At 33.8% G+C, this 24,068-nt stretch overlaps 2 protein-coding genes across 7 annotated transcripts in view; one reads left to right on the top strand and one right to left on the bottom strand.

The window, feature by feature from the left end:
* Positions 1–786: 786 nt before the first annotated feature.
* Positions 787–20,746, top strand: LOC106124658 (choline/ethanolamine kinase). 5 transcript variants are annotated; one of them, XM_013321548.1, is made up of 10 exons: positions 787–928; positions 8,353–8,474; positions 13,654–13,828; positions 15,303–15,455; positions 15,740–15,925; positions 16,165–16,294; positions 16,614–16,851; positions 17,423–17,531; positions 19,273–19,458; positions 19,940–20,746. In XM_013321548.1, the coding sequence occupies exons 1-10, from the start codon at positions 920–922 to the stop codon at positions 20,048–20,050; spliced, it is 1,419 nt and encodes a 472-aa protein (XP_013177002.1). In that variant the 5' UTR covers positions 787–919; the 3' UTR covers positions 20,051–20,746. The 5 variants fall into 5 exon arrangements, 3 of the variants coding, with proteins under 3 accessions (XP_013177002.1, XP_013177004.1, XP_013177001.1); XR_001228211.1 differs by lacking the exons at positions 787–928; positions 19,940–20,746 and adding exons at positions 1,509–1,644; positions 18,279–18,386 and having other exon boundaries at positions 19,273–19,362; XR_001228212.1 differs by lacking the exons at positions 787–928; positions 19,940–20,746 and adding exons at positions 1,509–1,644; positions 18,279–18,380 and having other exon boundaries at positions 19,273–19,350.
* A 3,047-nt stretch (positions 20,747–23,793) lies between these two features.
* Positions 23,794–24,068, bottom strand: part of LOC106123993 (sorting and assembly machinery component 50 homolog A) — a 6,421-nt gene continuing 6,146 nt past the window's right edge. Inside the window, exon 13 of one of the 2 annotated variants that reach the window (XM_013320426.1) lies at positions 23,794–23,955. The gene's annotated coding sequence lies outside the window, so the exon portion shown is untranslated. Of the gene's footprint in view, positions 23,956–23,990 lie in introns of those variants that run through there. The other variant, XR_001228178.1, reaches the window with a different exon arrangement.

Below are 24,068 nucleotides of genomic sequence, written 5' to 3'. Positions count from 1 at the left end.
AAATCAATACTCGATTTCGAACCATTTTAATTGGTCACTTAGTGCAGATTTCTCTTACTTAATCTATTTAAAGATGCGGCTTAAACAACACTGATTGCGTAGTTTGAGAACTTAAGAATAAAAAGTGGTAATTTCTTTGACGTGCTATAGTTAATGTCTGTTATGTATTTTATTATAGACTCAAAATTATTGCGCAAATCACGTTTGTACTAGACGTACCATGTTTTGTAAACACGCTTTACTATGTTTAAAGTACGGCTTCCGACAACCTTGGCTAGAAAAATCAGTGATTTTTAGACAATTATTTTTGCATGGTATAAATTATGACATTAATGAATGAATTTGAATACAAAATGCAGGTAACAATATTTATTTTATCAACTTTGTTTACTAGCACAATGATTATTATCAATTACCATCAAAACATGTTTTGAATGTGAAGAATATATCGCCGGAAATAATAATCATTATTCACATTCGTATGTATACACTAAATAATAATGATTCATATTGTTTACTGTTTTTTTGTGAAAGAAAATGTGACTGCTTTGAAATGTTGCATCCAATAAAATACTTCGATTGTTGAAATGCGTCTCTATACATTAGTAGTATAATATGTGTGAATCATTTTATCCGACAAGCACCGACAAGGGTTGCTTTTCGCTTTTCGTCAATTTCCGCACGCTTCGAGCAAAAAGGAATCATTCCTTCTCGCTCGCGCTTATGACGATGTGATAATGTCGCCCTATCGAATTTCTATACAACAGACATCTCGCTCGCTCGCCAACTCGCCAGTTTATATTTTTAGCCTACGCAGTGCAGACGTTCAGTGTATGTTAAAAACTCAGTGTATATCGCAATTGTCTTAATAACTTAAAATATTTGTTTCTTTGACTGTAAAGAAAAGAATTATTGTGCCATGGCCAAGGTAATTTGATTTTTCACTCACAGTAGCCGTAACATTTTTATAATCAAAGAAAATGTTTTTTTTTTCTCTCGCCATAACATCATACCACTATGACGTATCTTGAAGATAACTATATTTTATATTCCGTTATGTTATAATGAGCAAAGATTCAATTAATTTTCTTTAAATAATATAATAAAGACTTATCGTTTTCATTGTTCCATACGTATTTTCTTTGTTTTCTTTTTCTTCCTTCTATTTCATTTTGGAAAACAACATTCATTTCAAATGAAAGCTTTTTTAATTCAATTTATCAATGGGATAAAGGATTTATTATGTTAATTTTGATTTCTAATTAAAAATTTGCTTGAACTTGTTTATAAGCTATATCCTTATAAGTATTTGTATTTTCAACACCAAATGAACATAATATTAAATTTTACCTAATACTATAATATTATTCTTACTTAAAGTTAATAAACTATTGAAGCGTTTTATATAACTTTATTATTATTTTAAACGATAATTTAAATGATACAAAGAAAAACAAATCGGGCAACACTGAAATGTCAATGTCAAAGTAAAATCAATATTTCGACATAAAATAACCTGACATTTTTGAAAGTGATAATTGGTGATTTTCCTAAATTTTAATGTCTTCAACAATTAAGAAGATATTAATGGAAGCTGGGAATTATTGCAATCGATTAATTCTGTCCAGTAGAAGCCGCTATTGGGTATTTTTCCTTTATATTTATTAATAACTTCATTTTTAATATATGTTCAAGTTTCTTAGTGATAAGACATTTTAGAATCTACATACAAATATTACACCACCTACAAAATGTTAAATAATACCAGATATAGTACTTATTATAATAATTATCAAGTCACCTTTTAAAGTGTGAATTATAATTAATAAATTATTTCAACAATCTTCCAATTTCTTAACCTTGTATGTCTTGATATCGTAAACAACACTATGTTCATCTGTAGTTTTTTATTTAATGGAAACCAGGAAAACGGCACAAATTATTATATTTAAATACCTTTCATGCTGTATATACATTTTTTTTATTACTACAAGTCTATGTCTACAATACATTTCCTATCATATTGGATTGACTATGAGTAGACACTTTGCTATTTTAGCAAAATCTCATGGCTGCTTACTTGTTTTTTTTTACTATAAAATAATTGCTTATGCATGCATTTTTCGCTACATCTTCTTCTTCTTCTTCGTGTACGTAATTACTGAAGGTCGTGCTTGTCTTGATATGCTATTACGGCTGTGTCGACCAGCTGCTATCTATGCTAGCTATCTCTTATCTTCTTCTTCTTCATATTCTTCATTACTGAAGGTCGTGCTTGTCCTGGTACGCTTCAACGGCCGTGTAGACCAGCTGCAGCTGCAGCTTTCGCTACATATCATACTAATATTATAAATGTGAATGTATGGATGGATGTTTGTTTGAAGGTATCTCGAGAATAGCTGTATGGATCTTGCTGAAATTTTGCTTAGATGTAGAACATAGCCTGAAAGAACATGTAGGCTACTAATTAAGTTTTGTAAGGCAAACGGAGTTGCATGCAATATCTAGTTGATTTATATACTCGGTAGTACTTTGATCTGTGTTTCAAATGTATATATTATGTTATCATAATTATGTAATCAGTATGGTACATTATAATGTTAATGAGCTTGATAATTATGTTTATATTTCTTTTATAAAACAATTACTTGATTGTATATTGTTTTCTTTATATTGAAAACACATTAATTACCAACAATTTTCGACCATGGAAAATGAAAAACTAACTAGTAATAAATATGCTTATCACACTAGAGATAAGCCCCTAGAGTCGCAACCGTCACCATCAACCGATCATTTGTCAAACAGATCGATAATCCGTCCACCTCTCTGTTCTTTACTATTTAATCTTTTAATCTTCCTTTTTCCGTTTTCAATTACCTTCAACCTTGACGTTGGCGAAATCATCGAAATTAAACGATGGGGTCCATTAGTAACTAAAAGAAGAAGATAAGCCCCTATTTCAATATTGTCCCTTATTTTTTAAATTTAGAATTTTAATTACTAAAAAAGGATATTTATTGCTTATACATGGGTGTATTTACCTACCAATGTATCATAAACAGCTCACTATATGCCCCCACTGAAAGGCTCGGAACCTACCCTAATAATGGTAACTAGACCTCAACCATATTGGTCCAATGTGGGTTAGTTGACTTCACACATATCTTTAAATTACTTGATAGATATGTGTAGCATCATGATGTTTTCCTTCACTGTAAGAATGTCAGAAAAATGTACATATGTAAATCGACAATCTAAATATATATTGGTTACATGGTGTTGTACCCAAGACCTGCAGATTACAAGTCAAGTGCTTAACACTTTAGCCAGACGATCCTTCCAATGTGACTTTGAATATTCTTTGATAGTTTATACCAATTGTATGTTATAAAAAGTAGGTAAAAACACAAGTTAGTACCGTTCATATCAATTAAGATCGTTTTACCTCAATCATGAATAATAAACATTAATAAAATGCAATGACAAGTCTCATAAAAGCAACAATCAGAGACACCATTAATTAAAAACACACACAAATCATTTAAATTGAACTGTAACATAATATTTCTAGAACATACAATTGGTTAAAAAAATTCATCATCATCTCACTTTACGTCCCCACTGAGGGGCAACCACACTGGTCAAGTGCGGGTTGGTTGACTTCACATATATCTTTGAATTACTTCTCAGATATGTATAGGTTGTATCACGATGTTTTCCTCTACCTTAAGAACGTCGGATAAATGTACATATGTAAATCGGAAATCGAAAAATACATTGGTACATGTGGGATTCGAATCCAGGACCTGCAGATTGCAAGTCTTGACCCCTGAGTCACCGACGCTTAAAGAAAAAATTACACGTACATTTTAGTTTATTATGTGGTGTTGTCATATGTACCAAGAGGGAATGCTATGTTTTAGTATGACTGATATATATGAGTGGTCTTTCAGTGGAAGCCCACATTTATGTAATAGTCAATATTATTATAGAAGTATTAAATCTTATATTATTAATGCAAATGTTTTGATGTATCTTTGTTAGAAGATATTTCCGGAACAGCTCAATGGTTTTTGATGAAATTTGGCATAGATGTATTACATACTCTGGAAGAACACATAGGCGACTAACCGCAAACAATACTTTATTTAATAACTAGCTGTCGCCCGCGACTCCGTTCGCGCGGAATTAAAAATAAACATAATTAGTAGTCTATGTGTTCTTCCAGTTGTTCTATATGAATGCCAAATTTCATCAAGATTCGGCTAGATGTTCTGGAGATACCTTCAACTACAAACATCCATCCAAACATTTGCATTTATAATATTAATAAGATTCTTTGAATTGGTAATACAGTTATGAATACATTATCTACGTTAATCATTTCTCTTGAATTACCAATTGTGTTAGATATTGATTGATAATACTTGGATTAGTTGGTTGAAGGCTGCGTTGATAACAATTTTTGTTTGTTTGTAAATTGACTAAAGTTATATAAAATCTAGGCAATTGAAAAGCCCACTGATAAATACTTGATAACTTAAATAACTTAGCGTCATTTATCTGAAGCAATTACTTGACTTTTGATAAATGTAATGTCTTGCTAAGATAAGTTAGTAAACACTTAATTTATTGAGTTTAATTGTTAGTTACAAGGTTTTTTTTTTGCTAACGCGGGGAATGCGTTTATGCACTTCGCCGTCCGTGCTGTGGGTAGCAGGGACGGTTTCGTGTGGGACTCCCGGCCTGGGATCAAGGCCGGACTACCCACTAAACTTCGCGGTGTTCTTCGCCCGACCGAACCGTGACATCTACGTTAGTTTATCCACGGCACGGCTAGGGGTTCTAAGTTACAATTTTTGTTTTTTTTTTAAATTAATATTTGAGGCACAATATTAACTATTATTTTAATCCAAGGATAGACATGATCTTACTGTATAATTGCTGTTTGCTTAAGTTTAAAAAAAATACGTAGAAGTTTTAAGAATATTTTTTCCTTGTACTTGACATTGTTCTTTTTTACTTATATGTCACCCGAGACTGGATCCGTGCGGTATAAAAAAAACTTTGTAGTCTATGTGTTCTTCCAGACCAACTTTCTATATGTATGACACATTTCATCCAGATCTATTCAGCTGTTTTGGAGATACGTTCTAACAAACATCCATTTATACATGTATTTATAATATTAACACGTTAGCTGCCATGTCGGACTATATGTCCGACAAGCTAATATTTCAATCAGGCCGTGTCACACTGTGTCCGACAAGCTAATATTTCAATCAGGCCGTGTCGGACTATGTGTCCGACAAGCCATACTTCCATTCATATGTAAATAATAAATATATTAGCGATGTAAATAAGGTATTAGTATATTTTTAAGTGTTTTCAAATGGTTTTGGGCAAAATTCAATTTTTTTTTCGTTTTTCGAAAAATCATTCTGGCAGTTAACGTGTTAAAGTTTTATTTAGCCTTGAATCGTTCACACGTTTATATATTTATCTCTATGTATATTGTTCATAATCCTCTATTCAACAAGTACTGATAACTTATCGTACATAAAACAAATAAAATATCTTAATAATCTCATTTATACTGTATCAGCTTTAGTGGTAAAAAAATAAAAGTAAATTTCCACTGACGTAATATATGGTAGGCATAAATTGTGGTTGAGCCTAAATGATCGTCATTTTAGAGCGTTGGTGGCTCAGGGGTCAAGCACTTGACTTGCAATCTGCACGTCCTGAGTTCGAATCCCGCCATGTACCAATGGGCTTTCGATTTACATTTGTACATTTATCCGACGTTCTTACGGTGAAGGAAAACATAAACGTGATGCTGCACATATCTGAAAAGAAATTCAATGATATGTGTGAAGTCAACAACCCGTACTGGGTCAGCGTGGTTGACTATGGCCTAGTCACCCGTGAGTTTGGGTAGGCTCCGAGCCCCACAGTGGGGACGTAAGATTAACAACAATATACTCGTAGCATAGTTGGAGAAAAGATTCAATTTGACAATATGGCAATCTTGGAAATATAAACAATTTTCCTGAGACAAATCGCAAATATGCGAAGTAAACGCGCGTGAACAAAGATATTTATTGCATTGCTTTATTCCGATACTCGTTATTTATTATGTTTATAAACGTTATAATAATAATATAAATATTTCTATTATATTTAAGAATTGTCATATCTTTAAAAAGTTCATCCTTCCACTCAAGATTGTTTATTTTTACCTTGAGACAGGTACTTCCTTTTAACCTTCACATTGTAAAACAACCATGGATTCAATGTCAAAATTTTATGCGTCTTAACACTTCATAAAATTAAGATAGATTTAAAACTACATATCTTATCTTAATAGTATTATAAATGCGAATTTATAGATGGATGTTTGTTTAAAGGTATCTCCAGAACGGCTGTATTTCGATGAAATTTGGCATAGATGTAGAACATAGTCTGGAAGAACACATAGGCTACTTATTAAGTTTCTTTTTTAATACCTCACAAACGAATTCGTGGATGATAGCTAGTCTGTTTTCATCATCATCATCAGCTCACTATAAGTCCCCGCCGAGGGGCTCGGAGTCTGTTATATATGTTAGAATTAATTAAATTAATTGTAGGTAACTAATGCCTACAAGTAATTAATTAATCGTAATTATAGTTATCGTAACTTAATTACAAATGTTTATTTTGCCCGTATTACATATCTTTTAACAGTTAAGATCAGTTGGATTGCCCTTATAAAAATACTATCTGATAATAAAATCTTATCTGGCAATAACCTGGCCTTGTCAGATTATTGAAATGTTGCCAGTAGGCACGGCAACAATTGATTAATCGTACCTTAGCATTTGTTTTGGTATGATAACACTAAGCTCTACATCGGCCTAAATGTATGATAAATTGTAACGTAGTTATAAACATTGTTGTGAAGTATTTATGACGTAGAGAATGAGTTAAATCAATTTCCAATAGGCGACGACTCTGACTAGTACGAAGTCGAGTGGCATATTGCTTAGTGGAAATGACGTTTAATCATGAATGTAGAGAAGATTGTTTTGTTTAGATCTAAAAGATGGATTGAGTTAAGGTTATATAAGAAGGGGAACGTCGGTGGTTCATGTTTAAAGATTTGACTTATAATCAGTAGGTCTTAGGATCGAATCCCGCTATGTACTAATGTGTTTTTCGATTCGATTTACATATGTACAGTTATTAGATGTTCTTACGGCCAAGGAAATGATGATGTAACCTGAACATGTCAGCGAAGAAATTCAAAGATATGTGTGAAGTTAACCCGTAGTCAGACAGCGTTAACTGTGGCCTATTCACTCCTAACTTAGGGTTGGCCCTGTGCCCGTCAGTGGGGGCGTATAGCGAGCTGATGATGTAAGAAAAAGAATGAAATAGTGACTATTGAGATAATAGAAAGGGATGCAAGATCTACGCTGGAATTTTTTCCAGCCTTATCACTCTTATCCATCTCTGTTTATAATTTTTAAAGGTAAAAAAACTAGGCTACGTTACTTTATAAATATAGCGCGTCCCTGACCAAGTTATTTTAAATCAATATGTACTAAAGGCTCGCAACGAAATTCAATGTTCAAAAGATCAGGTCATGTTTTATGGTAATATTGCGAATTAATTATACTAAAGAAGATAAAGAATACATTTGAAGGTTATTTTATAGTTAACTCTAATACTTAATAGGCTAAAGCCATATAATTCAGGTAATAGAATAGGTTTACTTTAAAGAAAAGTAGGTATTTAAGTATATCAGTGGGGCGTCGCGGTGGTAAGTTAACACGATCACGTGGCGTCCCACATTATGGCTATGATGGTATGGGTTTAGTGGGTATGCTCCCATTCGGGGAGAGAATCCCTCACAACTACCGTGCCTTCCCCGAGGCACGGAGTATGCCTAAAGCATTCCCCTATGAAAAAAAATTTATTTAAGTATATAATTACATAGGCGACATTATTGTAACTTTCACACAACTCTACATAACTATACATCATATAATGGATGATGTAAGGCTTTCTACTAGTTCTTGTTCAAATATTTAAAATATACTAGTAGTATTTTCCGACTCCGTCCGCGCGGTATTAAATAAAAACTTAACCTATGTGTGCTTCCAGAATATGCTCTACATCTATACCAAATTTCATTGAGATCCGTTGACATACCTTCTAACATTCATCTATCAATCCACTTATCTTAAAATTCGCTTTTATTTCAGTGGATCAGATTTAGCCATGGATAATGTACTGTTACTTCCAAAACTTTCGCATTTATAATGTCATTAAGATGTACAAAGTTTATATTTTTTGTTACAGAAACTGCAAATGTGCGGCACGGAGGAGGAGATGCGTGAAGTGGCGGGCAGGATCTGCAGAAACTATTTGCACGGCGCCTGGAAGAGTGTCAAACCTACGGAACTGATCTTCAGGCGTATCAGGTCAGTTGGAACACCATGAATGTCTATGTTACTTCGGCATAATGTAGCATCATGATAGTGAAAGAATTTTTGAAATTGGTTTGGTAGTTTTTGAGTTTATTAGTTCCTCTTTATAGTATAGTGTAGTTTAATTCGCTTGTTCAAGTTCCATTATGTTTTATATTGACGCTAAGAATAACCAGTTAAAACAAACGAAAAAGAAGACTATATGATTAAGTTTTTTAATTATCAGTTATCATTCTCAGTTAAAAAATCAAATAACTACTAATAAGGGAATCGACCTTTACACGCAATTACATTCCCTTTGAGCAAGATCGTGCTACAAGCAAACAGCAAATGAAAGGCAGTATACAACAGCAACGTATTTCCACACAAAGTGGATAAACTAGTTGCCAAAGCATAATAAACATGAGTGCGTCGTGTCACAAAATAAACACCACATACGAGTATAATAAGATTCAAACTTTATGCTGGCTTAGATATTCAGCAGATGTCTACACAGGCCCAGCGTTGTGCGCCTGAGAAATTGCGAGCTGTGATTAGGTTTGGATACCACTATACACTATGTTTCATTTGTACCGCATTCGTTGGGATAAAACAGACATTTTCTTTGCCTTTGAATTTCTACACGAAGCGTTTCTGTCAGCAGTATTACGTAACATTTTATTGAACGAAACTTTATATACAGAGGCTGTATTTATAAAAACCACACGTACCAAGCTTTATTCGTACCATGATAAAATATAATTTAAAAATACTTAGCACGCACTTTTTACACGAGCAATGAAGCCAAGTAATTTTATATTAATTAGACTTAAATTGTTTAACGGTCTAGACTTAATAGCTATGACGTCATTGAACGCAGACATGTTATTTCGCATGACTTACTAAAAATGCACCTAATTTTGCTATGTTAGTAATATATTTTAGGAAGACCAAAGAAAGTATGGAATGTGTGAAAGAGGATATGCGTAGGAAGTGGTAAGATTCAGATATGACGGCTGATAGAAATGTATGGAGTAGTACATACTGTGCCGACCCTCGATAGGGATAAGGGCAGATTGATGATGTTAGTAATATCTTTTGCACGTAGCTTCGTCCTTGCAGTTTAAAAAAAAACTTAATGGCTTATGTGTTCTTACAGACTATGTTTTACATCTATGCCAAATTTCAGCGAGATACCTACTAACAAACATCCATCTAAACATCGAATTTATAATATTGCTAAGATTAGTCCATAGATCCAATAACTCCTAGTTATTTTACTGTTAATCATATCTGTCTTCTTCTCAGTCTAGTCTAAGCTAAGCTAAGCCAATATTTTATTTAACTTTTATTTCTTTATCTCATTAATTATTTTATTTTATTTCCATTTTCACTGAACCGGTTTTATCTGGTTCTTAGGCCGCTGACATTTGTACTGTACTATCGTAACAGCGATAAGTGTGCTAGCATCGAACAAATACATACATACATATTTTTATCTACATATTAGCTATCGCCCGCGACTCCGTCTGCGTGTTTGTCTAAAAAAAAAAAATAGGGGTGGACTACCCTTAACATTTCGGGGGATGAAAAATATATGTTGGCCGATTCTCAGACCTACTCAATATGCTCACAAAACTTCATGAGAATCGGTCAAGCCGTTTCGCAGGAGTATGGGAACGAAAATTGTGACACGAAAATTAAGATATTAATAAATATAAGATATTAGTAATTTTACTTTCCTACATGTTGTTTCAATCCCGATACCTTTAAAGTTCAAATATAAAGTGCATGTTTAACTCATTCTCTCATTGTACAACTCATTCGCTTATATTATAAATGCGAATGTTAAGATGGATGTTTGTAGGATATGTCCAGAACGTGTTATAACGGGCTCAACGTTTCTCGATGAAATTTGGCACTTGTCATAATATTATTTCAAATTAATCTCATGGTTTTTACAAAACAATTGTTAAAGTTAAACATATTTGGTGCCACGAACGGAATTTGACGTTACCATGTTTACATAATTTAAAGTAGATATTGTCTGTGTCGCATTAAATGTATAAAAAACTACGTAGTTAAGTTTACAATGGAAAAAACGTAAACATCGACTTGACCTTGAATGCTGGCTGCTTCCTTCTGTGGGTGAACTTTTTAAAAGCGATTTAATTTATTCGTTAAATGACGTCACGTCGACGAAACTACGAGTCAAACGAGTTATTGCTGTGAGTTTTCACTGCCACAAATGTATAAAAACATGTTATTTTTTTTATGAGACGCAAAAAATATCTCCGGTTAGGAATTCAGGCATTTATAATAAAACTAGCTGTCGTCCGCAACTACGTTCGCATGGATTTTAAAGAAAACGTAGCCTATGTGTCCTTCCAGACTAGACTACATTCGGCAAAGATTTCAGCGAGATCTATGCAGCTATTCTGGAGATACCTCGTAAACATTCTTCCATCCAAACATTTGCATTTATATATTAGTAAGATTTTAATTGGTTTGTTATATATTTAATTTTTAAGTTATATTTAACCTAAAATTTACATTCTTAAGAAGTTTTAAATTGAGGTGTCATTAAAATGTGCACGCTTAACCTCGTTCAGGGTCGAATGTAAAGACCAACTCACGCCTTACTGAGTGCACTTTGTTGCACTGAATCACGCTTCAAATATTCAAGAATTTATATTCGGTTTAAAAATAATCGTATTACCTAAACTTCATATACTAAAAAAAATTAAAAAAGATATACTTACTTCTTCATCATCATCTGCTCACTATGCGTCCCCACCGAGGGGCTCGGAGCCTACCCTAAGTTAAGGGTGATTAGGCCATAGTCAACCACGCTTGTCAAGTGCTGGTTGGTTGACTTCACGCATATCTTTCAATTTCTTCTCAGATCACGATGTTTTCCTTCACCGTAAGAACGTCGGATAAATGTACATATGTAAATCGGAAATCGAAAAACACATTGGTACATGACGGGATTTGAACCCAGGACCTGCAGATTGCAAGTCGAGTGCTTGACCCCTGGGCCACCGACGCTCTTACTTACTTCTTACTGATATTATAAATGCGAATGCTTAGATGGATGTTTGAATGTATCTCTAGAACGGATGAACGGAACTCGATTAAATTTGTCATACATATAGAATATAGTCTGGAAGAACACAGGCTACTATTTTTTTTTCTACGCAGACTGTGTCAGGCGACAGCTATGTTGGATAAAGACTAGTGATTAATGTTACAAATTGAATTATATTTTTACATTTTTAATACTTTAAGTAGTGTAACAAAAAATGGGTAAACAGTTCCGGAATACGTATTGCGTGAAACAACAATGAAAAATGCCTGACAACTACAAAAACTGAACTTGTTATAACTTTTTATAACGCATTTATTTTTGTGATTGAATGTTGATACATTTAAAAAAAATAGTTGTTTGTGCAAAAAATTGAAATAAAAATATATTTTTGTGTTGATGTTACGTTTGTGGAAATTCACGGTTTTTGCATATAGGTACTATATTAAAGTGAGTCAAAGAGAGTGAAAGCGACAACAATATCTATCTATCTATATATATATGTAAATTGCAGTTTGTAATTATTTAAAAAAACATATTTTGCTAACATATATTTGCGTTGCTTATAATGAATATTTTTTTTAATTATTGTCTATTCGCAAATCAGAAATTTGTCTCGAGGAATCTGCAAAAATGCTGGACCGATTTTGTCGACTTTCACTGGAAGCTAGAGCTGATGTTTCCAGGAATATTACAAGATCAGTTCTATAATTCTAAAAATTAAAAAACGTTTCTATCGACATATTTTCTGAGGGCTTAGACAAATTGCATTCGCTTCGAAGCGATTCCATAGCGAATTTCAAAATTGTATGAAACTGACGCGCGATTACGTGACTTATCCAAAGTTAATACAATCCTATACATTTTTGAAGTTTGTTATGGAATCGCCTCGAAACGAATGCAATTTGTCTAACCCCGCTGCTATATAAAACAGGTTTATATGACTTTGTAACTTTTACCTTGTAAAATAAAAACGTGGCGTACAAGGAAAATGTGTTTACCTCGAACAAATTGTCTAAATGTCTTCACTATATACAATACTGTAGATATTAATGAATACTGTATTTGGAAATAATGCTGCGATACTTTGAATGTGGGACATTGGAAAACTACCGGTGATAAGATAATCGTATATTGGACGTATCATATTGTACAAACAATTGAATGAATGATAAACGAATTAATTGTATGTTTTTGTGTTTTTTTTTTGGTATCATAAGGTGGCAAACGACCGAGCGAACACATGAAATCGCTGAAATAGCGAAGTGACCGTTGCCCATAGACATACGCAATTGCATATGCATTGCCTACCTTTAATCGACGGAGGAGAGGATGCACAGAAAGAAAATATTTCAATGCATCCTCTCATCCGGAAAGTCCACTTTCACTTCCCATCCTTTCCTTATGAGAAAAAGGGTGGGAAGGGAAAGAGGATTTAATTAGGCTTCCGGGACGCACACTCATCAGACGAAACGCGGAATTGCTTCCACTTCACGCCTGTCTTCTGTGTGGTCGTGGTATTTCACCGGGCGAGCCGGGCCAATTCGTGCGAAGATGTTAAAGCGGGCACTATTACTGTTTATTGGGTAATACACATACCTTTTTCAAAGATTGAAGCAGTCCTTTACTTAGCGTAGTGGACTATTTAAAGACTAGTGTTGCCCGTAAATCCATCCGCGCGGAAAAAAAAAACTTAATAGCCTGTGTTCTTTTAAACTATGTTCTATACGTATGCTACATTTGAGTAAAATCCGTTGAGCCGTTCCGTTTATATCTTCTAACAAACCACCAAACATTAATCTGAACATTCGCATTTATAATATTAGTAAGATGAAAAGCAAAAAAGTTTAATAAAATACATAATTTGTGTTACTTATAGATTGTATTATTGTGAACATTTAAATTGTGTTTCCTGTTAGCAAAATTATGTTTTTATATTGCAAATAAACATCGATAATTATAAGTTTTTTCCACTAAGTAACTAGTCACGAAAGACAGCTCCTGTCGGCTATGTGTAACATTTTGTCCGAAGGTGATTTCTGCTTAGTGGAAAAAGGGTTAAATACACGAAATTGTTTTCTTTAACCAATATTTATTTGTCAACAGCGGAGGTCTATCAAACTTCCTGTACTACGTTGCATTACCCGATGACGCCACCAAGCTCGGCGGTTACCTACGCCGTGAGAACTCCCCGGATACGGAGCCAGAGGCAGCCGGTATAAAGTTCCCGGGCAAGTCCATGGGAAGGTTGGGTTCTTTCTCCATTGAGGAACCCACAAAGGTTTGTACAATCCGGGATATTTATTTCCTATTATTGCAATTAGGTCAAATTCTCGTGTCACAATGGTATACTCCGCCGAAGCGGCTTGACCGATTTTTTATTTTTACATGCATATTCATTAGCTCTGAGAATCGACTATCTATTTTTCAATTCCGTGCAGACGGAGTCGCGGGCAATAGTTAGTAATAACATACATATTTTGTGCTATATATGTTAAAATCAAAAGAACATAAAATCACCATGGATCGGATGGAAATAACAGTCAGGATCAGCTAGAGTCACAGGGACCGAGATATTTTACTAGCCTATAGAGCGGGGTTCCCAAACTTATTTTGTCTACTGCCCACTTGGAGAATAAATATATTTTTAGCGCCCTCATATTAGAGTTTAAGCAATATTTTAATTCATATTAGTTGATGTTCACAAGTTGTTGTTGAGAGTCGAGAGCTCATGCAGTCGTTGTCTAAGAGGCCTCCTAGCTAAATAAAATTACAAATCACCCCCCAGGCCTCTACACAACGCCCCCATTTTCTTTCTGGGTCTCTTACCGCCCCCCCTTCAGACCTGCAGGGCCCACAAGCGGGAGTTATCGCCCACTTTGGGAAAGACTGCTATAGAGGTTTCTAACCAGAGTTTCTCGCTTATAGGTGGGGAGACAATGACACTCGCAGGTTTCTCGCTTACCCAGATTCGACTAAGTAGTGTTCTATAATTATTGCTTGCTTGTTGTACTATTCTACTCTGTATTAAGAATATGGAAAGAGGATAATATATTTTAATGTACTCTATCTTGATCAAGACTATAGTATTTATTAAAAAAAAAACAATTACTTTTTTCAATACAAAGTAACTCCTTGTTCAATCTAACAAAGATAACATACACGACGCAATCCATACAAAGTCACGTATTTATTATAAACACGTGCACATGTGTGTATGGTGTCATGCAAACGTCAGCAATATGGTACTAGACATATCTTAATGTAATTAATATCGCAAATATATTTTGACTAGCAGAAGCATGCGACTCCGTCCGGGAGGAGTTAAAAAAATACTTAATAAGTAGCCTATGTGTTCTACTAGACCAGTGGTTCCCAAACTTATTTTTTGTATTGCCCACTTTGAGAATAAATATTTTTTCACAAGTCGTTGTTAAGAGTTGAGAGCTCATGCATTCGTTGTCTAAGAGGTCTCATAGCTAAATAAAATTACAAATCACCCCCCCGGCCTTTACACAACGCCCCCATTTTCTTTCTGGGTCTCTTACCCCCCTTGAGAAAACTGTTCTTGACTATGTTCTATATGTATGCCAAATTTAATCGAGAGTTCAGCCGTTCCGGAGAGAAAGGTTTGTATCTTCATACAAACGTCCATCCATCACTCCAAACTATCGCATGTAAATTAGTAAGAGGACTGTAATCGTATCTGATTTTTTAAAATTCTAACTTGTTATACATTGCGCGTTTTGTTTCAGGTTCTATTAAGAATTTACGGTCAAGTGCACGGCGAGCGAGCAATCGACGCTATAGTAACTGAATCTGTCATATTCACGTTGCTGTCGGAAAGACGATTGGGTCCCAAATTGCATGGCGTCTTCTCGGGCGGCAGAATAGAAGAATATATACCGGTAAATATGAAAATAATGCCCGGTTTACATTATACCAGTACAGTAAACCAGTAGCGATGATTTTGTGCGCTACTGTCTTACTGTACTTGCATAATATAAACTAGCTCTTAGGACATTTGTAATAAAGAATGTAACACAACGCCCTCTTTCGCAAGAACATTTACTAAAGGGTTTGAAGTAAACTTTCGATAGATGGCGCTGTAATTAACTGTCAAAATTTTATGATATTTGTTAGTGTTTGGTTCAGTCTAGTATAAATTAATTTAAACTTGTATAATTTCCAGGCGCGTCCTCTTTTAACAAGGGAGTTAGCGGAGCCGGCGTTATCGATGAAGATAGCTGAGAAGATGGCAGCCATACATTCAATGGATGTGCCGCTGTCCAAAGAGCCCAACTGGTTGTGGAAGACGATGGCCAAATGGCTGAGGACGGTCAGAAGCGAGCGGCTCACTAAATACGCTATCGGAAAGGTTGGTAACAAACCTGCTTCCAATCCAGTCCCCTTAACAGATAAATTATACTCAAAAACTCAAAAATACTAAAATATTTCTGATATGACGATAATTTTCAGAAAATAATTAATATAATATATAACGGCCCCAAATATAGAATTTTGTGTACTTAAGCTGAAGGGCCCTGGATCCGTAATTATATTTAAAAAAAAAACAATTTCTTGTAACAAACCATGATTATTGTCTTTTTGTATCAGAATGAAGAAGAAGAAGAGATAATAAAACGTTTGAAGACAGTGGACTTTGAAAACGAGATTGAGTGGCTCAAGAAATTCATCGCCTCCATCGAATCTCCTGTTGTCTTCTGCCATAACGACCTGCAAGAAGGTGAGAAGAGACTAATTGAATATTGTAACTGAATCTCTTCGTTTATCTCTTTTTTACTCTCTATCCCCCCTCTTTTTTCTCTACTTTCCCTCCCTTCTTCCCTATGTCCTCTCTCTCTCTCTCACTCTTTCTCCCAAACTCACTGCCACACTTTGTTAAATAATCACTAATCCAAGACCAAAATCTCGTCATCCCTGTCATTATCTTTGATAAAACAGAGATAGCAATATGTTTTTAATAAAGATGGTCTTAGAAACCCACAGTCGGAGTACTCTGGTATAGTCATAAAAGGTATTCTATACTAAATAATCTGTTGCAGGTAACATTCTACTTCTGGAAGATATCCAGCCCACAACAGAGGATGATGTGTCAGACTACGTGCAGACTTACAGCGTGGAGGCGCCTCAGTCTGACAAAGAGAACAATCATACGAGTCTAGAACGACTGACACAGTTTGAGGACACGAGCACATCGGACAGTGTTACCAGTCACATCTCAGACAGCGGGGAACCTAAACTAGCGCTTATTGATTTTGAATACTGTGCTTATAATTACAGGTGAATACTATTTAATTATCAATCCATTTTTAGTATTTTATGGTCCTTCGAGCAGGATTTTTTTTTGTTTTCATTTTATTTAATAATTAGCTGTAGCCCGTGACTCTGTCTGCAGGGAATTAATAGAAAACTTTATAAGTAACCTTTGTTGTCTTAATCTGTACTAAATTTCATCAAGATCTGTTTAGTCGTTACTGAGATATCTTCGAACATCCATCCATCCATCTAAACTTTCGCATTTATATTATTATATTTTAATCCAATTTTTCATAATAAGTTTCAGTGTTATGTATTTCTAACTGACACTTAGCATATTTTTAACTATGATTATCATTATGGTAATTCAACATTAAAAACAACGCCCTCTATTGGTTAACAATACTAAACTACAGTTTTTCAGCATTTTTGAAATTTTAAACAGTATATTAACTACAGTCAAACCAGGATACGCTAGAATCCAATGAATTGCTTAATTTTCTCGCTTAAACAGGTCTTTTACCTGAGTTTCTCGCTTTTAATCGCTAATCCAGTTTTGACAGTACGTTTAAATCTATTATTATTTGTTTTACAGAGGCTTCGATATCGCAAATCATCTCCAGGAATGGGCGTATGATTACACGAACCCTGAACCTCCCTTTTACTATGAGAACCAGGAGAATTGGCCAAATCTAGAGCAAAAGGTCAGTTGAATTGTATGGAAACAGCTTTATTGGATTGTATGAGACATAATGGCTTATACATTGACTTATGGATAGAGTGATCTTGTAATTTAAAAATATAAAATTGTCTATGGTTAATTACACAGCAAATTAATTATTAATCTATGAATTAGTCTATGTTTAGGTCTAGATAATTTACAATATCACTCTAATTTCATCGGTTTCATCATATTTTTGAAGTTACAGACAAAGGGAATGAATCATAGAACCAAAGCTCGCTGAGGTTTGTTATAATCATTACATTAAAGTGCGATTAACTAAAGATATACAGTCCAACCGGGATAAGCGAGAATTTGGTACGTGAGAAAATTCTATAAGCGTGAAAATATCGCGGTTGGACTCGCGCTTATCTAGGTTTGACTGTATTTCATAATATATTTTCTATAATGCATGCTTACTAAGATGTCTCTTTTTGTCACTTTTTATAACTTTCTTAACAAATATCCGATTTGGTTAAAATTACACTAAAATTGTATCAGCCTTTGAATTTTAAAAATACATTTATAACCTAAAGTTTTGGTTACTTTCCAATTTTATTTCATCATATGGTCATTTTGGCCATATAATTTTATCATCAAAAATCGATGAAAAAACAAAGATTTTTCTATATTTTATTTGATGAATGAATGAAAAATATATATTTTTTATTGGATATAAAGGTTCCCGCCATTACGCAGCTTGTGTTTGTTTTTTATGCTTAATTTTTAGCGCAGTCATCGAGTTGTCAGCCGCGGCTGAACGGACGCGACCTTTGCCTTTTTGACGACGGTTGTATAGAACACAAAATGGCCGCCGCCCGCTCTCGAATCAGTAAATGTACTTTACAAAAGAGAGTCAAATATTATATTTAATTAGTGCTGTTGATTTTTCAGCCTATTAACGATTTTTAACACGTTGAGCGCCACGCGTATTTCTAAGACAATACCGTTCAGGCCACGAGCGCCGCTTATACGCACTGGTATTGAAGGGCCGGTGTTTCGGATCGCAGTACAAAATAGTTTACATTTTTGAAAGTTATACCTATAGGCTTTGTTTCAACACGTTACGCGCCAAGTATGTTTTGTTTTTCTTACCGCTTAGCCCGCTCTGATAAAATTTCTTAGAAATGGATTCGTTGCCGTTATTATTTTTGCGACAAATCAGTTCATCTAGTGTCAGCAACCGATGGCTGACGTGGCGCTCAACGTGTTAATAACCAATTTACGTAAATTTTATATTTTAATTAACATCGTAATTTTTTAGTTGGTCAACTTTTAGGCTGATTTATCATAGGCATATTTAAATGTTTTAAATATTTTTCGTCAAGCATTGAATAAAGAACATTTTTTAGTAAAAAAAAAAACTTTTTTAAACTTAATTTACATGAATCGTAATAATTTATTAATGTAACTATAATATGGTAAGTGAAGGTAACTGAAGATGCAAATGACTATACGTTCACAATAACATGATAGTCTAATGACGTCACAACTTGTAGCGTAAACATATTAATATGTACAAAAATATGACAGTATATTTCAGTCTTATGCAAGAAATTTTTTACGAATTTTTTCAACAATGTTTGACGAAAATTTGCGCTGTCAAATACAAACTCATTGCTAACTGTTATTATCACAAACACGTGTTTTATTTAAAAAACATATATCTCTGCAACTCTTACGAATACTATACAAGTTCTAGAACATTCCAATAACATTTTTAGGAGATATTCATCAAGGAGTATCTTAAGCATTACTTCACCAGCCCCTCTGAGATCAAGGAGCCTTCCATTGACGACATCAACCATCTCCTCACTGAAGTGGAGGCGTTCGCTCTCGCCAGCCATCTCTTCTGGAGCCTGTGGTCCATTGTCAACGCATCCAAGAGTCAGATACCTTTCGGATACTGGGTAAATATCAACATAGTAATATAAAATATGACTTATGTGCGAATCTATAGCCAGACAATCTTTATTTGAGCGATTACAGTTTCCTTTTTTATTGTTATTATTAAACTAATTTATTAAAAACTAAATTAGTAGCCTGTTTGTTCTGTATGTTTCCAAATGTCATCGAGATCCGTTTAGCCGTTCTGAAGATACATTCTAACAAATATCCATCCAAACATTCGCATTTATAATATTAGTAAGATATAGAATATTCTTTGTGGCCAGGTTGAACGTTTCGGTAGTATAACTTGGCTTCCAAAGAGGCCGAATATATTAAACTTCACTAAACAAACTATCCTTCAATGGATTCAGGAGGCCTAAGCTCTCTGTTGTTCTCTATAACTCTCTTTCACCACATTACGTTGAATTTTACAACGCATAACTAGTTTTAATGTTTTTTTACTTCATTTATTATGTTAAAAATGGATTGTTAACTTTCCAGGAGTACGGTCTATCCAGGGTAGAGACATACCTTCGTTTAAAGCAGGAAGTTATAAAAAAGGAAAAATTTGGTTTCCCCCAGAAGAGGAAAATATGTGAAGTCGACATATGAGAGGGTTGCAGCGCGCTCACTGTGTAGGCTAGTGCTATCCCGCTCTAACGGACTAGTATAGTACGGGAGAGAGAGGGACGGACGATGTGCGATGAATTTCCTGTCTCAAATGTCAAGGAAGAAGTATAAATAAGAAAATAATAAAGTGCAAGTATTTTAAGTGTTAATATTTATTTTAAATTGGGTGTATATTATATAAAGATTTCTGTGATATGTGATTATGAAACATCCTGTATCTGTTGTTGACGAAAACATGATACAGGTTGTTAGAATTTTCTAATCACTTTTTGTATTGAAATATATAAAGAATAATATTTATAAAACCACTTAAAATGTCACAAATATACAAAAGAATTACGTGTTTTGAAACATCCTGTATATGGCAGTATTTGTAGACGAAAGTTTGATAATTTTTACGCCTTAAGTTTAAAGAAAAGAAATATTGCTTTTAAATATTTACGATTAATTAAAAAAAAAAACATAATTATGTAATTAACACATCAAATATATTCCATTTACTAATTAATATTGCTTATATACATCAATACAAAGAGTGTATAAAATCATAGGAATAATAAAATAAACCCTATCATTATTATGTTAAATACTTAATCAATTTCTGACATTACAAACTAATTTATTATACTAAACTGATATATAAACACGGCTAAACACTGACGTATGTTCGTCCGGTGGCGGCACCGACTAGTTTCGAGCCCATCGGGAGCCCTTCATCAGGATGAGTGGTCGCTCACGACGGGCCGCGTCCGCGATATAATACCAGTACCACTCATCCTGATGAAGGGCCCCCGATGGGCTCGAAACTAGTCGGTGCCGCCACCGGACGTATATACGTGAGTGTTTAGCCGTGTTTATATATCAGTTTAGTATAATGTCTCACGAAAGTTTGAATAATTTAATTTATTAAATATTCGAATATATATTAAAACAGGTATTCCTAGGATATATTGACTGTAAAAAATATATAATCATTTTCTTATAAAATTCAATAATATAGTCCTACAAACTTATCTGACCCAGTGGGTGCAAGACACTTTATAACACACTAGCACCCCCATGTTGATGTCAAAAGAGTTAACAGCCTTGTACTGCAGCTAATTTATTGGATTAGTACTTTTTTTCCCCCTTGAAAAGCTTCAACTGGTAATAGATGTTAAAGTATTCTTGTGAAAAATTTAACATCCTTTGTAGTCTTGTACAATCGCGTCCATAACAATTTTAAATAAAAAGATTAACTCCATGCGTATTGAATTGTAGTAATTTGGTTATTTTTATGGAATTGCTTTATATATGCTAGCTGTCGCCCGGGACTCCGTCCGCGCGGGATTAGAAATAGATGTTGGCCGATTCTCAGACCTACTCAATATGCTCACAAAAATTCATGAGAATCGGTCAAGCCGTTTCAGAGGAGTATAGGAACGAAAATTGTGACACGAGAATTTATTTATATATAAGATTTACCTGTTTAAAGGATATAAAAATAAATTATATAATTAAAAAAAATTAACACTTTTGTATGTAATAGTACCGTTGATACTATACAGAATGTTAATTTTTTGACAAAGGGAATACTTGATGATCTATTACTCCTTTGGGTTATATCTTTGGGTCGTTTTCTATGACTGAGTTTTGAATATTCTGACGGAATACATCGCTACAGCAGCGCCATTCACCGGGCCAGATAAAGTAGTGAGACTATGTCTTTATGTTAAGACGACCAAAGTGTATTTTATAATTGCTTCGTTTTGAATCTCTTGTTATATTTGTACAGTGGTCGTGATTTTAAAAATTAAGTTAAGTTTAAATTTTAACGCACAATACTTGGAAAAGCTTATAACTGTTAATTATTTCTTTGATGTATTACAAAAAAATTGAGGCTAAAATTTCTTAAATAATTTCTACATAAAATGTATTCAATTTCTACGGAATTTGAATAATAACAAGTTTATAGTAAAAAAAGATATTAGTTTCAAAAACCAGAAAGGCCGACTGTACCCTACTTTGGGGACAGTCGGGTAAAATGGAAAGAATTTTTAAATCGGAAAAACGTAAAAAGCTGCTATGTTTTAAATACTTCGTTAAAAGGTGGCTTTATATTGTAAATAAATTTAATTAAAATGCAAATATAATTCTGTAAATTAATCTTCCTAATTTTGACATTTATTTATCTTTTGTATTTAAATTATTATATTATTGTTGTTATACTTGTTTTTCGACAATGGAAACAGACAAGATTGAAAATTTAATCTAACATTCCCGAATCTTGAATTTATATGCCTTTTAAATGTATTATAAAATATTTGAGCTATTTAATAATGTGACTTTACCCCACGCATATCTTTTCAAAGCACAATATTTTCTAAATTTTAAGATGTTACGCGTGGTGATATAGTGCCTTGGTGTTGACATCAATGGTGCAAAATTGGCATTTAAAAAAAAAATTTGGAAAGTGTTGGTTTTTTGATCAGCCTGTATATAGATTAGGAATGCGGTGCGTATTTAAAATTATAAAAAAAAACATTCCGTACATTTCTTTAATATGCGTAGTTTGTGTAATTTGGATTTGAATTTATTAATTGAAAATTAAATGTACTTATTTTTGCTTTAACCATTGAAATCATGAAGTTCGGTGATTTTTTTATTATATAGAAATAGTAATTAAAATTGATGTTTTTTTATATATATAAGTAGAATATCAGTCAATATGTGATTAAAATTTATAGTATTTACATAATAGGAGAACATATTAACTTCTCTGTCTACCGTTCTAGCTAACAGGCGTGATGGAACGTAAATTACTTTTATTGCCATGTAAAAATATAAAGTGCTTAAAAAATCTTCTTTTCAAATGTTACCATGTTTGACTTGCTTAACAATAAGGCTGTGTAGTAACTAATTAAAAATTAAATAATCAATCGAGTTCTTTTATTTTAATTATAGCTGTCGCCCGCGACTCTGCGTGGATATAAAAAACTTAATATATAGATAAGTTACATTAAAAGCAGCTCTTCAAGGTATAAATTCGAAAATAAATGAATAAGTAGTATCCTATGTCCGTCTCCTGGCTCTAAGCTCCTCCTCTTCACCAATTTTCAACCATATTGGTAAAGCCGTTCTTGAGTTATAAATAGTGTAACTAACAAGACTTTCCTTTATATTCATACTAGCGGACCCGACAGACGTTGTCCTGTCTACACGTCTTTAATTTGAAAATTCGAATATTATTTAAAATTTGACACTGCGATGGTAGCGCCGTCTGTCGGATCCAATGTAAAACATTCCAAAATCAACAACTACTAATAAATTAAAAATTAATTAAAAAAACATTGTCCAGCGGACAAAATTGTGAATCTAAAGCATTCCCAGATCCCCTTGAACACACACAAAAAATTTCATCAAAATCGGTCCAGTCGTTTGAGAGAAGTTCAGTGACATACACACTCACTGAAGAATTATATACATAAAAACTAGCTGTCGCCCGCGAATCCGTCCGCGCGGGATTAAAAATAGATGTTGGCCGATTCTCAGACCTACTCAATATGGTCACAAAATTGAGCATGAGAATCGGTCAAGCCGTTTCGGAGGAGTATGGGAACGAAAATTGTGACACGAGAATTTTATATATAAGATAGATAATTAAACGCTTTTTATTTAGTTTCTAATACTTTTAAATACAATTCTTTTGGAGATTTAATAATAAAATGGTTCAAGGTGGTGTTTAATAAAATTTTCTTAGGAATTATAACAATTTTTAATACAATAACTGAAATAACATTATGTCAACTATTTATGATACACTAATAATTTACAAGACATCAACTGAACACGCTAAATGAAACATCGCGTCCGCATTCACACCAGCACCGAGGTACTTGCCGGGTATCCTGAAAATACATTTATACTATAGAAAAAACAGAACCAGAGACAAGTAACTGGGCTAGAGGTAGCGGGTGCGGTGAGGGCGCGGCGCTAGTGTCGCCGGGTACCTGTGGGCGGG

Source organism: Papilio xuthus, unplaced genomic scaffold (genome assembly GCF_000836235.2).
Source record: "Papilio xuthus unplaced genomic scaffold, Pxut_1.1 DF825946.1, whole genome shotgun sequence".
NCBI classification, from domain to species: Eukaryota; Metazoa; Arthropoda; class Insecta; order Lepidoptera; family Papilionidae; genus Papilio; species Papilio xuthus.
This window is presented reverse-complemented; position numbering and strand designations above follow the sequence as displayed.

What these genes read in the sequence shown, in the direction of transcription:
- LOC106124658 (XM_013321547.1), top strand. Translation starts at nt 1,561, where the DNA reads ATGTCTTCAACAATTAAGAAGATATTAATGGAAGCTGGGAATTATTGC. An exon ending in CTGATCTTCAGGCGTATCAG is followed by an intron (nt 8,475 to 13,653) that starts GTCAGTTGGAAC and finishes ATTTGTCAACAG; the next exon opens with CGGAGGTCTATCAAACTTCC. An exon ending in GGCCAAATCTAGAGCAAAAG is followed by an intron (nt 17,532 to 19,272) that starts GTCAGTTGAATT and finishes TAACATTTTTAG; the next exon opens with GAGATATTCATCAAGGAGTA.